Source organism: Leptonotus elevatus, chromosome 2 (genome assembly GCF_054856555.1).
Source record: "Leptonotus elevatus isolate MCC_2025b chromosome 2, RoL_Lele_1.0, whole genome shotgun sequence".
In the NCBI taxonomy this organism is placed as follows: Eukaryota; Metazoa; Chordata; class Actinopteri; order Syngnathiformes; family Syngnathidae; genus Leptonotus; species Leptonotus elevatus.
Window position 1 is genome coordinate 25,208,621 of NC_141240.1, and position 14,169 is coordinate 25,222,789.

General features: G+C 40.0%; 1 protein-coding gene across 2 annotated transcripts in view; it reads right to left on the reverse strand.

Moving 5' to 3' along the window:
• prex1 (phosphatidylinositol-3,4,5-trisphosphate-dependent Rac exchange factor 1) overlaps window positions 1-13,483 on the reverse strand; it is a 92,941-nt gene extending 79,458 nt beyond the window's left edge. For both annotated transcript variants that reach the window (XM_086068739.1, XM_086068738.1), the window contains exon 1: window positions 13,100-13,483. In XM_086068739.1, coding sequence (XP_085924865.1) covers window positions 13,100-13,243 — 144 coding nt within the window. In that variant the 5' untranslated portion in view covers window positions 13,244-13,483. The remainder of the gene's footprint in view (window positions 1-13,099) is intronic.
• Between the last annotated feature and the right edge of the window lie 686 nt (window positions 13,484-14,169).

Sequence of the window (14,169 nt, forward strand, 5' to 3'; positions counted from 1 at the left end):
GTGCTCATGTAAATTAATAGAGGTCCGAGTTCAAGAACAAGACCGTTTTAATCTTGGTGCTTGGCTGTGGGCTGATGTTGAGTACATTCGCCCAAGTGTCTTTCAAATAACAATTGATGGACTCTTAATTCAATTGTGCGCCTTCCACTAAAATGTTATTCAAATTCAAAAATGATTGAGGAGAAGATCACCGTTTGTTCTTTGACAACAGGCAATGTAGACAGGGACAAGGCATTTGTTAGTTATGGTGACATCAACAACAACAACAACAACATGCTATAAGCTAATGCAGTATTACGTAATTCAAACATTGTGTACACTATACCGACTAGAAGTACAAAAAATCGATTCTGCAATATTACAGCGCGCAATTCTCGAATCGATTTGATATGCGGCCGAATCGATTTTTAAACATCTATTTTTTTATGGGAATAATCAACAAAACGTCTTACTTAGGGTTAGGATTTACACATTAAGCATGGAAGAATGTTATATTAATGGAACATTAAGCCTTAATATTTTTATTTCAGTGCTGTTCATACATTTAACAGACTGCAACCTGTTTGTTAAATGCAGTGGCTCAGTTATAAGCCTGAAGTTTCAGATAAATAAATACATTTCCATACAAATCTTACAGTGTACATGTACAAGTTTACTAATTAGTATTTTCTAAATTTGAGTAAGAAAAATAAATCGCAATAAGCAATTTTTAGATTCGCATCGGGATTAATCGGCATCGAATCGAATCGTGATATGAATCGAATCGCCAGGTACGGGGCAATTCACACCCCTACTATATAGTATTGAAGTGACATTTGGTCAGAGATAATGTCAATATTGGAGTCCAGCAATTTTTGCGGCAATCAATTTATTGGAGGGGACTACACACATACATAATATGAACTGAAACAAGTCACTACAAAAGCATTTTTTTCCCCGGACAATGAAAAGAAAACTGTCAGTTCGGAGAAAAAACAGGTTCTCCATCAAAAGAATGGAGAGAGATTATGGATATGCCTCTTGATAACCAATCAGGGCTTTGCTAATTGACTTTAATGAATTTAGAGCACTTTGCAATCAGAACCCCTTTTTAAATGCCACTAGTTCCCATACCAACTAAGAGAAGGGCGCAAGCCAACCACATATTGAGGATTCTTGTGTGCAAGTTCTCTGGTCACCGGCCACAAACTCTCCACACTTTCCCATCCGGGCGAAAACAACAAGCTGTAAAACAATGCATCCATTAATGGTCTCTTTTGAGTTAGCCAACCACAAAGGGGAGGTCAGGGGGGTACAGGGCAGTTTTGGAGAGACCTTGAGGCCATTTTGGGGTCGCCATGGCATGAAATTGAATAAATAAATGTAAAAAGTCCGGCTTCAGAGGGCAAAGTGCTGCAGTGCTTGCGAATGGCCCGCCGTGCTGCCACAATGACGGCTTCTAGCAAACCTCGGTGGCCTTCTTTCCCCCCCCGAGGCCCTAATTCACAACTCTACTCTCACACGCCCCTCAAACTCCCACAACGTTCCAACCAATCCCTCGCTGTCTTCAAAGAGAAAGTTGTTTTGGCACATGCAATCTTTAAAAACAAAAAACAAAGAAGTCTTCTTTGAATGTTGTCCAGTTACTAACCTCGGCCCCCTTTACTCAATTCCACTTTGAAGGGCTTTAAACTTCAGGATTCCTTCAGCAGCTCACAAGGGGATGAAACCGCAATGGACCAAAGCTCTCCTGCATTCATGAATGGACGATGGGCATGATGATGAATATGTCTTGATTAGAAATAGCAACCATTTTCAGCTCAGTCAGCATCACTGTACAGGAAAATCTCTCCAGGTGGGTTTTTTTTTGTCTATCTTTAATAAAGCTTTAATATGCTTATCAAAAATGTGATGATGACCATCAAACCTGAAAAATGAGAACGCAGAACATACATCTGTGCTGGCTTCTCAGTACAATATGGCTAAAGCAAAAGTACATTGACATTAATGATGAACTCATTCACTGCCATTGACGGCTATAGACGTCAAAAATCACTTAAACGTTAAAATGTTTTCCACTTTTGCTAACAAGAGTGTGAAAACCTAAAAAAAAAAAATTACAATTAGAACGGATATAACATTTTTGATTAATCGTGAGTTAACTAGTGAAGTCATGCGATTAATCACGAAAACAATTTAATTGCCTGACGCCCTTAATTTTTTAATAATCTTTTTTTTCTTCTTTTTTGTTTAAAGAAAAGATTAGAAGGCGTCAGGCGATTATAATTTATAATTATAACCATAATTAATCACATAACTTCACCAGTTAACTCACGATCAAACACAACTTTTAACTCTGTTCTAAATGTACAGTAAAAAAAAAAATCTAGGTTTTAATAGAAATAGTTCAAATACATTTTTGACGTTTAGAGTCGTCAATGGCAGTGAATGAATTAAAAAGAAGAAGAAAAGATAACAAATTTGGAGCATCAGGCGATTAAAATTCTATTCGTAATTAATCGCTTGACTTCAATAGTTAACTCACAATTAATCACAAATGTTATATCTGTTCTAAATGTACAATAAAAAAATTCTAGGTTTTCATACTCTCTTGTTAGCAAAAGTGGAAAAAATGTTAAACTAATAGAAATAGTTTAAATGAATTTCTGAAGTCTATAGCCGTCCGTCAATGGCAGTGAATGAGTTAAGAATGGAATGTAGTAGGGCTGTCACAAATAAATCTTTTTAGAATGACTTGAGTAACTGATAAATCACTAACTTGTAACCTGAATTTTGATAGAACAAAAAACAACAACAATGAACATTTTACAATATACTTCATGTACTTCATTATTTTTTTGAACTTTGCCGTTTTCTATGTAAAAGACATTTGACAACCTTTGTGTATGAAACATCAACAAACTTGCCTTGCCTCTCTTTGCAAATCTCTTACTCTAAACCGATGACTATCAGACTTTATTCCAGATTGTTCATTCGAGTAATCCACAAAGTAATTGAATACTTCAACTATTGCAGCCCTGACACTCAGGTTCCTCTTTTCCACAGTGGTTTTTTTCCCTGTGAGCGAGTGACATGCAGTGATCTGCAGATAACATGATGGACCAGATTGAGGAGGCCATCTGGACGCTGGAGTGTGATGTAGTGTGAGCCAGCAGTTCGCCGTGAGGCCTCAAGCAGACCACAAAGACCGGGTGGGAGGAAAAGCTAAGTTGATCAATCAAGCCAATTGCGAAGATTGTCATTTCTCTTGCGTAAATGGCTAATTGCGGGCTCCATGAAAAAGTTTTTTCATTAATGAATGGAATAAAGATAAAAGCGTTGAAGCTCTAAAATCAAATGCCCTTGAGGTCACAGAATCCGAAATGCGACCAAAATATTGTATCTAATATTTTTGTTTTGTTTTATTGGGGCCAAAGAAAAGAATATACACCCAGCTGATATAAAGGAAACAAACACATATACAAAACTGAAACTGAAATTACAAATGAAGGAATTGTGTCCAGCCTTAGAGGTTTAATTAAAGATAAGCTGTTGAATGAAGCATGTCCATCATATTTGTAGCAAAAACAGACCTGTCTAGTGATGGGCTTTCTGGTGAAAAAAAAAAAAAGTTGGATACACCTAATCATAGAAACAACTCAAATGGTAAGTGGGTGCAGTAGTATATCCAACAAAAGAGGAGCCGTGAACTAAAAGTACAATTACTAATGGAATGGTATGAGAAAGAGAGCAGCGTGGATTATATGAAAAAGTCTTTTCCAAGCCCAGAATACACAAACTGACCTATATTCAGTCTCATCTTCACTTGTGGGAGTAACCACTCCCTGACTACTGTTTCTTCTCATTTCATTTTTGGATGCATTCTGTAAAAACAAAAACAAATATAGCACATTGATCATGTGAATTATGCAGCCACTTATGTGGAAGAAATCCGTGAAACATTTCCTCTTCTAAATCATCATTTGTGGTCAGCAGCCAAGAACAACATCACCGCTAAGATCTCAAGATGACTAAAGCCCTTAATGCTGTGATATTGGCTTCGTGAAAATGTCATCTCGCTGAAAAAATGCCGGGATAAAAGCCCTTCGGCATTCATGCCAAGTAGCTGTCAAGAACAATTAGGACATGGAGTGGAATCAGCAGTTACTGACGCACATAAGGTTAAAAAAATAATGTGAAATAAGAAAATATATCTATTTCCCTAGTCGGACATTTTGACAATAACACTTATTAGCGCTGAGGAAGATACCAGTAATTTCAAGATTGCAACTGATACGAGGCATTAATTGAAGATAACACAGCGTGTTGAAATGTGACAAATGTAACGTGCAACAAATGTCAGAGTTGCAAAAAATGTTGAATTTAGGCCGCTGTGAGGCTTCTAATGAAGACATCTGATTATTAACTCATTCACTGCCATTAACGGCTATAGACGTAAACTATTTCTATTAGTTTAAAAAAAAAATCCACTTTTGTTAACAAGAGTATGAAAACCTATAAAAAATTGTATTAGAACAGTTATAAAAATTGTGATTAATCATGAGTTAACTAGTAAATTCATGCAACTATTTACGATTAAAAATTGTAATCGCCTGACGCCCCAGAATTTTTTATAATCTTTTCTTAAAATACAATAAAAAAGATTATAAAAAATTAAAATATATATATATATATATTTTTTTTTTTAAGAAAAGATTATTAAAATGTAGGGGCATCAGGTGATTAAAATTTGTAATCGGAAATAACGACTAATCACAAATTTTATATCTGTTCTAAATGTACAAAAAATATATAGGTTTTCATACTCTTGTTAACAAAAATGGAAGAGAAATGCTAAACAAATATAAATAGTTCAAATTTATTTTTGACGACTATAGCCGTCAATGGCAGTGAATGAGTTAAACGGAAGAGTCGAGAGGACAATCGATTCTAAAATGATTCGACGGTGACAACCCTAATTGGCACATTTGCGATTACTGCTTTAAATGGATGATTCGCCAATCACGTGACTGCTCAAACATGAGCACCTTGCAGAAATTAGGCTCTACTTACTTGATGAGGCTTAATGAGCATATCAGAGGTTCTTTCATCTTGCCAGGAAATGTCTTGATCGAACATACATTATGAGAGACAAGGCAGCATCTTATATAGACTGTCACTAAAATGATATCCTCTCGGCTTTGGTAGGTACATACAGCGAAATTGACTAATAGGTCACAGTTAAGGTGTATTAAAAATAATAATAATAATAAATAAAGAATCCCAAGAATATTTACAATAGTTCACCCTTGTAGCATTCCTTCTCAACAACAATAGTCATCAATTTTCAATTGAGGTGGTCAAGACTAGAATAATTCAAATAATAATCAAAAACATCCTCTCGAAATGTAGCAACAATTCTAGTGTAAAAATACTTAAAGTACTTTGCATTTAACAAAAAAAAAACTGGCATAGCCATTAATCCACTGTAAATTGATGTGTATGATATTTTCTTCTTTAACAAGTCATGTGATCAGCAGGCTGGGACTTTCAGACTCACCTTCCCTGATTAGACAAATAATTCAACCATCCCGTAACCTTAGACAGGTTTTAAAAGTTCTAGAAATCTGTTTGCCATTTTCCGATTGGGCAAATGACCTCTGACCTGATGGGGGAGACACATCTGGTTGCACTTGAGAAAGCCAACAAACATTTTAAGGCCGCTACCTTGGTTGGTGAAGCCCCTGCCAGCCTCAGTGCTAACATTATCTGGCATGAATAACATATGACACTATTACAACTTAGATATACTGTTAACAATTCAATTATGTTTGTTTTTTTAGGATACCATGTGACTTTTCCCCAGTATTAATACACAATAGCAGCACCTCTTGATGGGGGGAGGTGGGGTGAGCTCGGGGTGGGGCTTTTGACATCATGCCTCTGGGTATTACAGTGGTTTAGACTTGTTAACGTTTAATTCCTTAAATTCCTGCCGGAGTCTTGTGCCTGGAAAAACGTGGCTTATGAACGCACGTTAAACACACGTGACAAAAAAGTCAACTGTCATTCACCAACACAACGCAACTGAACAGTCTTGCGGAGGTTCTACAAGAAGTACAAGTATCGCAACGTCAGAGATCTTAACGACCAATCAAAAATGGCACTTCTGGTGGCAAAATGAGGTCAAACCAGGTACTGCCAAGACATAACAATAAATAATATGTAGCGCATCAAAATAATGTTTCCCAATAAGAAGACCAGGGATCGCAGTGTGTGAATTCGATTCATAATCGATTTTCGCTTAAGACCGATTTTTGATTCAAAATGATTTGATTGACAATGATTTTTGCTTCAATTCAAGAAATCGTAATGATCTACTCCAGCCTGACTCGCTAATGCTAATTAGCGCGCTACTCGTGGCACTTTTATCACTCAAAAGAACGGGTCCACGCTGCAAAAAAAAACTTTTATTGGAATAACTTGATCGTGACTTTTTCCTTCTACTCTCTAATGTGGCTACAATTTAACAGTGTATTAGACCGCGTGGAACCACACTGCCCCTAAGTGGCCAAATCGGGTACAACATGAACAGCGCTCCCAATAAAGGCACACACAAACAAAGGCAAGACAGTATAAAATAATTGAATTAAAATCGATTTTGGGACATTTTAAATGGATTCTGAATCGTACTAAATAAGAATCGATTTTTTGGCACACCCCTACATTCGGATGTGCTGAAGGAAATGGCATATCGCGGCAACGTTTAAAACTTCCTCTATGCCTGGGCGGGATGGAAGATGACATTCACATCACTTACCCGACAACGGACGATTGTCTGACGTCCATTTTCACGGACCACTTTTTTCAGCATTTGGTGAAACAATAACGTATTGCTTCACGTTGGTCAAGATTTTATGCTTCACAAACAAGACAATGACGAAATGTTGGACCACAGTGCTGCTATACAACATTATAACCCGTTACCACTAATATTGCATGTCCTTAATGTAACGATTCAGCAACTAAGAAACCCATTCCCGTTTTTACGAGTTTGTTGCTGCTTAACCGTAGCTGAAAACAATCAAACTAAATTGTTGAATTCTCTCCCCTCCGCTTCATCAGAACACTCGAAAATCAGCAGCCGCCAACATTTGACGGCTCGATTAATATGGGTGTGACGCTTTGCCTGCGGAGACTAAATGGCCTGTTTAAAGCCCAGTTATAATAATAAACCTTCGCAAAACCTCAGCGGGCCTCCATCGTAACTGTTCTACCTGCTGTTAAAAAACCCTTCTATTACACGGTGTGCGCTGCTATGACTTCAGCTCGGGTGAGGTTGCACTGGACTGAAACCGCCAGCGTTGGAGGCCAAAAGGAGAGCTCAGCTATTTATACCGCCCGTCCTCAGAGAAAGCCCAGGGAAACTTGACGCTTGCTTGCGTGTGCCACCAAGAGGGAACGGCTGAGGCGAATGAGCAGAGAAAAACACAAAACAAACAAAAAGAAGTTGACGCATGGTGAAGATTGGAACGGAAGTTGAGACGATTTGCTTGCATAAGCACGCGTGTGCGTGTCATCCTGTTTGCTTGCAACTACGACAACAAACTGCAGAGGATCGCGCGCGCACAAGCCAGAAAAACACATAATATTTGAGCTGTTATAATCTCACGTGTGTGGCCCAAAGGAAGGACGGGATTTCCAGATCCTTCCTATTATCCCACAACAGTGATGATGAACACCCCCCCCCAAAACACCCCACCACCCTGCCTTAATCAGCATTTACTTTTCTCAGGGTCAAGAAAGGGGCCACAACCGTTGTCTATCATGAACAGGCGTTAGAGATAAGGTGACAAGCTCCAGGCGGGGAGAGGCAGAGTACGCCAAGGCGACAGTTCAGGTGGCTTGACCATCAATAATAGACATTTACATGCAGTTAATATTTAGTGTCAATGTCAAAATTCCGGTTTCTGAAACATTCGGGACAACCCGATTACATGCAGTTACTCCTGTATACATCGCAATTGGATTTAAACGGTGACGTACGGACAACGTCATGACTAAATAGATGTCATTTCCACTTCTTACTTTCTACTGGGGGTGCGAATTGCCTAGTACCTGGCAATTCAATTCGTATCACGATTCATTGGTCACGATTCGATGCCGATTAGTCCCGATACGAATGTAGAAATCGATTATTGCGAAAACATTTATATACTCAAATATATATATATATATATATATATATACTCAAATTTGAAAAATACAAATCAGTAGGGGTGTTAAAAAAAATTTTAGTAGGCAATATATCGCGATATTACAGCGCGCAATTCTCGATTTCAAACATCAATTTTTTATGGGAATATTCAACAAAACGTCTTACTTAGGGTTAGGATTCACACATTAAACATGGAAGAATGTTATATATTAATGGAACATTAAGCATTAATATTTTATTTCAGTGCTGTTCAAACATTTTCATACAAATCTTACAGCATACATGTACAAGTTTACTGATTAGTATTTTCTAAATTTGAGTAAAAAACAAACCAAAAAATTGCAATCATCAATTTATAGATTTGCATCAGGATTAATCGGTATCGAATCGAATCGTGACCTATGAATCGTGATATGAATCGAATCGCCAGGCACTAGGCAATTCACACCCCTACAAATCAGTAAAACTTGTACATGTACACTGTAAGATTTGTATGAAAATGTATTTATTTATCTGAAAATTCAGGCTTATAACAGCCACTGCATTTAGCAAACAGGTTGCAGTCTGTTTCATGTATGGACAGCACTGAAATAAAAATATTAAGGCTTAATGTTCCATTAATATAACATTCTTCCATGCTTAATGTGTAAATCCTAACCCTAAGTAAGACGTTTTGTTGAATATTCCCATAAAAAATGTATATTGAAAAATCGATTCGGCCGCATATCGAATCGATTCTAGAATTGCGCGCTGTAATATCGCGATATATTGCCCAATCCATTTTTTCTAACATTTCCTCATGTTTGTGTATTTCCATTTATGTGTTCCGGTGGGTTACGCGCCAGACACACAGACTTATATACGTGCATGTACTGTATGTTTGTAAATATGCACTGTGGCATTTTCACTGCAGAGACCATTCAAATTGGGCTCACTTAGCAAGTGGCAAGGTAAGATGGCCGCCGCGCATACAGATAGTTCCTGTACTGTGGACCAAGATTCTCCGCAAATTGAGCATGTGCAGAACAAAAACAAACGTTCCGTTCAATGAATGTACCCTGAGACGCATTTATATGACAAAGTATTTAAGTTAAAAAGCGTGCCAGGCCAGTAATTGGCAAAACACTATTACAGCACCGTATTCCACATGCCAAGATTGCACATTTAAGCATGTCCTTCATTCTTACACCTGACATTTTTTTTGCATTGGAGTCCCCCAAATGGCAAAGTAAGTAACCTTTGAGTAAGGCACCAAACTAATGTATTGATTTGCAGGAAGCAAATGATGTACAATGGATGTCAAATTGTGAATCGCCGCATAAGAGAGTTGGTCTTCCTAACCCTACTGTAGTCTACTGATCTCCGGTGGAAACAAGTTACAAAGGAGGGCGGATGTCCAAAAAAAGACCCTGCAGCTTTTATGGCTGCAAACTCCATTGTGATGCTTCTATGGGGAAATCCCCTCACCGAGAGTGAAATAGAGGAGTAGAATACAGAAGCCATAGATGGCCTACATTTTGGTACCCCTGCATGGCAAGATTCAACACAAAGCTGCTCCATAAAAAAATCCCCACTAATCTAAGGCAGAAAGAGAATTTTGTTGCTGGGAAAAAAAAAAAAAAAAAAGCTGCTACGTCAATTGACTCGGGCTCGTTTGTGAGCCAGCTTTCACTCAAACGGAGAAATCAGACGTGCGATGATAACACCTCAAAAAACAAACACAAAACCAATCCCCTAATCTCTCTTTTCACATTCACAACCCCCAATTCCTCCCTCCAGCCCTACCTGGTTGCATTCAGCACACAGAATGAGCTCCTCAGCGCCACCTACTCGTGTTTTTGTGTGTGTTACTGTGGCTATGAGGCTTGTTTTGTGCAGCTATGGATCGGGGGAGAGTTCCGGGAAGTGCAGAAAGGGAGGTTAAAAATAAATTAGTGGTAATTAGTGCAAGAGGCGATGTTCAATATCCGAGATGAGACTGTGGGAAAGCAGAAATCTCCACCAGGTCTCTCGGGAATGGATCAAATCCCCACCAAGGCCAAAACTTTAAGAATGGACATTTGACGAAATATCTTTGACCGAACGAGTGACAATTTAATTTCAACTTTTTTTAAAGCTTTTTCCTCCTGTTCTGAACTCCTGTCGTGATGCTATTGATCAGAACGATGCTGCCCAGAGTTTTCCAATAATATACCCCTTTGTTAATAGTTTGCAAAAAAGACAGTGCCACTCAGTTGCTTCTTTTATTGATTTGAATCCCGATTGAGCTCCTAGACTCGCATTAAGCAGAAATATCTCAAATGTTCTCGGTGCAGATGTGTCAAATGTAAATTAGGGGTGTGAATTGCCGAGTAACTGGCGATTCGATTCGTATCACGATTCGATACCGATTAATCCCGATACGAATCTATAAATCGATTATTGCTATTTTCTTAACTCAAATTTAGAAAATACAAATCAGTAAACTTGTACATGTACGCTGTAAGATTTGTATGGAAATGTATTTATCTGAAAATTCATGCTTATACCTGAGCCACTGCATTTAGCAAACAGATTGCAGTCTGTTTCATTTTTTAACAGCACTGAAATAAAATATTAAGGCTTAATGTTCCACTAATATAACATTCTTCCGTGCTTAATGTGTGAATCCTAACCCTAAGTAAGACGTTTTGTTGAATATTCCCATAAAAAATTGATGTTTAAAAATGGATTCGGCCGCATATCGAATCGATTCGACAATTGCGCGATGTAATATCGCGATATATTGCCGAATCGATTTTTTCTAACACCCTTAAGTGCAACGGTGTGTTTGACATGCTCGCTGTAAGGTCATTCGTATCATGGTGGATATTTATTGCAAATGCATTCGGACGGAGCGAGGTTTGGGGTTGGGACCAGAAAGAAAAAGGAAGGACCCTTGAGTGACTTTACTGAAACCATATGTCCTGAGCTCCCACAGCTGGGTGCACCCCCCCCCCCCCTTATCTACGCCCCTGTGAGCTAAGTGGTAACAAAGCCTCCGCTCCCACTGAGGTAAGAGAGCAGGCTCAGCTGGAGTCTGGATAGAGAGCAAGTGAAGGATTAACAGCAGAGGAGGGCTCCTGGTGAAAGACTCTTTTTGTGTGTGTGTGTTAAAGCACTAGATTTTCTCCTTCACCAACCCAATCGGCTGAGCTGCGACACCACAATGTAAAGACAACTGAATCTCATGTGAAGTTGTGAAAGTCGCCAAACTGCTCTGATGCCCCACCTATGGTAGACGTCCTGTATTGGATACACGAGCCAGATCAAGTTTTGTTCTCAATTGGATCGTATAAAGCTGAATGATTATGCACGAAAGAGAATCATGCTTTGTTTGGCATTTATACTTTGGACATTATATGAAGAGGATGAGAAATGAGGATACGGAATTGTTCCTTTTCTTATACTGAAACAAGAGCAGTTAAAGTGCAGACCTCCACCAAGGCTTACATATTTGTTTAGCAAAATAAAGCTTCTGACCCTGCTTTGACACATAAGACATCATCAGTGCAATCCACATTAAATAGCGACATCCTTGAATTCATTTGACTCATTATTATAAAAGAATCCAGGTTGATGCATTAAAAACTGAGGAACAGTCAGAGATGTACACATTCGCAAACTGCCCGAATTGACCTCAGACCACTTAAATGGGGGAGATGCCAGCTTTCGCATGTCCACCGACGTCTCTGAGAAATCTTTGAGGCTACATCATTATCACTGCTCCCGGAAGGGGGTTCGGCAAGGGGAGGGGGACAGAGTACATCGCTCTGCTGCCGCCGAGACCGTCTTGCAACACAAGATAAGCACTGACCGCCTGTTACGCGGCGGAGCCTAGAGAGGAGCTTCTCTTTTCTTTTCTTTTTTTAGGGATCCATGCATCACACTGGTCAAGTGTTCTCCTGGTTTTACATCACGGCTGAACAATATAACACAATATAACATAATAGTGGCGTGAACTAAGTGAGGGCTGGGTGGGATGAAAAGACCAGTTTCAGAGTAGGGAAGTGCAGACAAACATGTGACCGAAATGAAGAGAAAGAGGAAACTGTGTGACCAACACTCGCCAATGTTGAAGTTGGACAACAACCACTGGCATGTGCATCAAACAATAGCGTGTTTGCTGACAGCTGCGTTCAACACAGAGGGAAGCCACATGAAGCAGAGGCTGGCTTTGACATTGTAACAAAACGGGAGATAAAACAGAAAATGATGCACTACATGAATATACATCAATTAAATGCTACTTACTGTAAGGAGCAGTTTGCAAGACTGTGTGCATAATTAAATGAGATACAATAATGGCAAAAGCGCTAGAAAGGGGGGTCTTTATCTTTATCTGGAAGGGGGAGAGGAGGTGTCTTGGTGCTGTTTGCTCATAAATAGCGATTGACTTGCAAGACTGCTGATTGTTTTGAACCTGGGCAATGAAAGACAATGGAGGGGTGTGAATGATGCCCCCATACAGATAAGATCATACCAGCATGTCTGACTTCACAGTCAAAGCATACAAAACACTAAGCTGTCAAAGGCGTCTAGGTGAAGACCACGTTGTGCACACATGCGAAATAAAGTATTCTACAGGTTAAATTGAAAAGAGAGGAGTTGGGGAAAAGTAGCAGAAACTGCCGTCGCCGTCGTTGAGATTCTATTTTACGAGAAAAACACCGTTTTACTGCAAAACAAGCCAAACACAGAATTCATCATTAAATGGTGTTCTTCGTAGCGCCGAATCAATGAGCTTACTTTACTCCTTTGGATCACAACTGCACACGACACTCAGCGTGACAGTTTCCAGATAGCGAGGTCGCGTCCAAATGAAATAATTCGTGAATGGAGTTTGGTGAGGTGACCGAGTGAAGCGTGCGAAGTCAAACTTACCGACTGAAGGAAGAGCAAAGTCCGCACGTAATCCCGCTCTGTGTTCAACGTTTCGTTGAGGACACACAGCCTGAGTCGCTGCTGTCGGTCCGACTCCTTGACGGCGTGGACCACGTTCTCCAGATGCCTGTCTTCCTCTTCCATGGTGGGGGAGTCTACCCCTCAGAAAGGTGCCTCGCAACAAGAGGTTGGAGGGGGAAAAAAAGTGGTCTTCTCACGTCGAGTATCCGCTCTTGGCCCGCTCGTGGCCCCTCAGTCCATTTCGAAGCATCCACCACAAGGTCCCCTGCGCGGAGATGCTCGCAGCACCACGCACCACGCGTGAAGCTCAACCAGCACGAGAGGAGAAGTCCGCTTGTGTGAGCCAACAGCAGCTGAGAGCCGAACAGCGGACACCCGGAGGAGGACGAGGGGGAGGGGCCGCTTCACTCTTGGGGCCTCAACTCTCCTCTAGTGGCGAGTGTTGACACCCACAGTCACACGCAGGGGCCACAGCAATGAAAAGCCATCAGGGACATTATTAAGGCTCAGAGCGTGTGTGAAAGTAATTGAAATGCTTTCAGACACGACAATAAATAAATTAATTAATTTAAAAAAGGGTCACACCTATCCTACTAAAACCCTCAAGAATCCCCATGTTTCCTCAAAGGAGCTCACATGTCCCAAATATTGTGCTGCCGATCACCTTTATATTTTACAGGCCAAAGTGGACACAAATAGGAATGTGCATATAATTGTTGGTGGCAATTGGTCAGTTTTCAGACACTAGGTGAAAACAGAACATGACAAAACGAGCCAGGAAACAGATTACAATGCTTGCCTCCTTCCATCGATGACGTTGACAGGCTGAGATGTGGAGGGGAGCAGCCCCTATCCAGCCTGTTTTCCAGGTTTCCAACACACCTGAATTAATCAGCATCAGCCAGCTCTTGCAGAAGCCTTTAATGATTCAGGTGTGTTGGAAGAGGGAGACATGGAAAACAGGATGGATAGGGGCTCTCGAGGATTGGATTTGGAGACCCGGGGACCTCTGCACTAGTGGAACATGGGACTAGTGGTGTGCATAATAG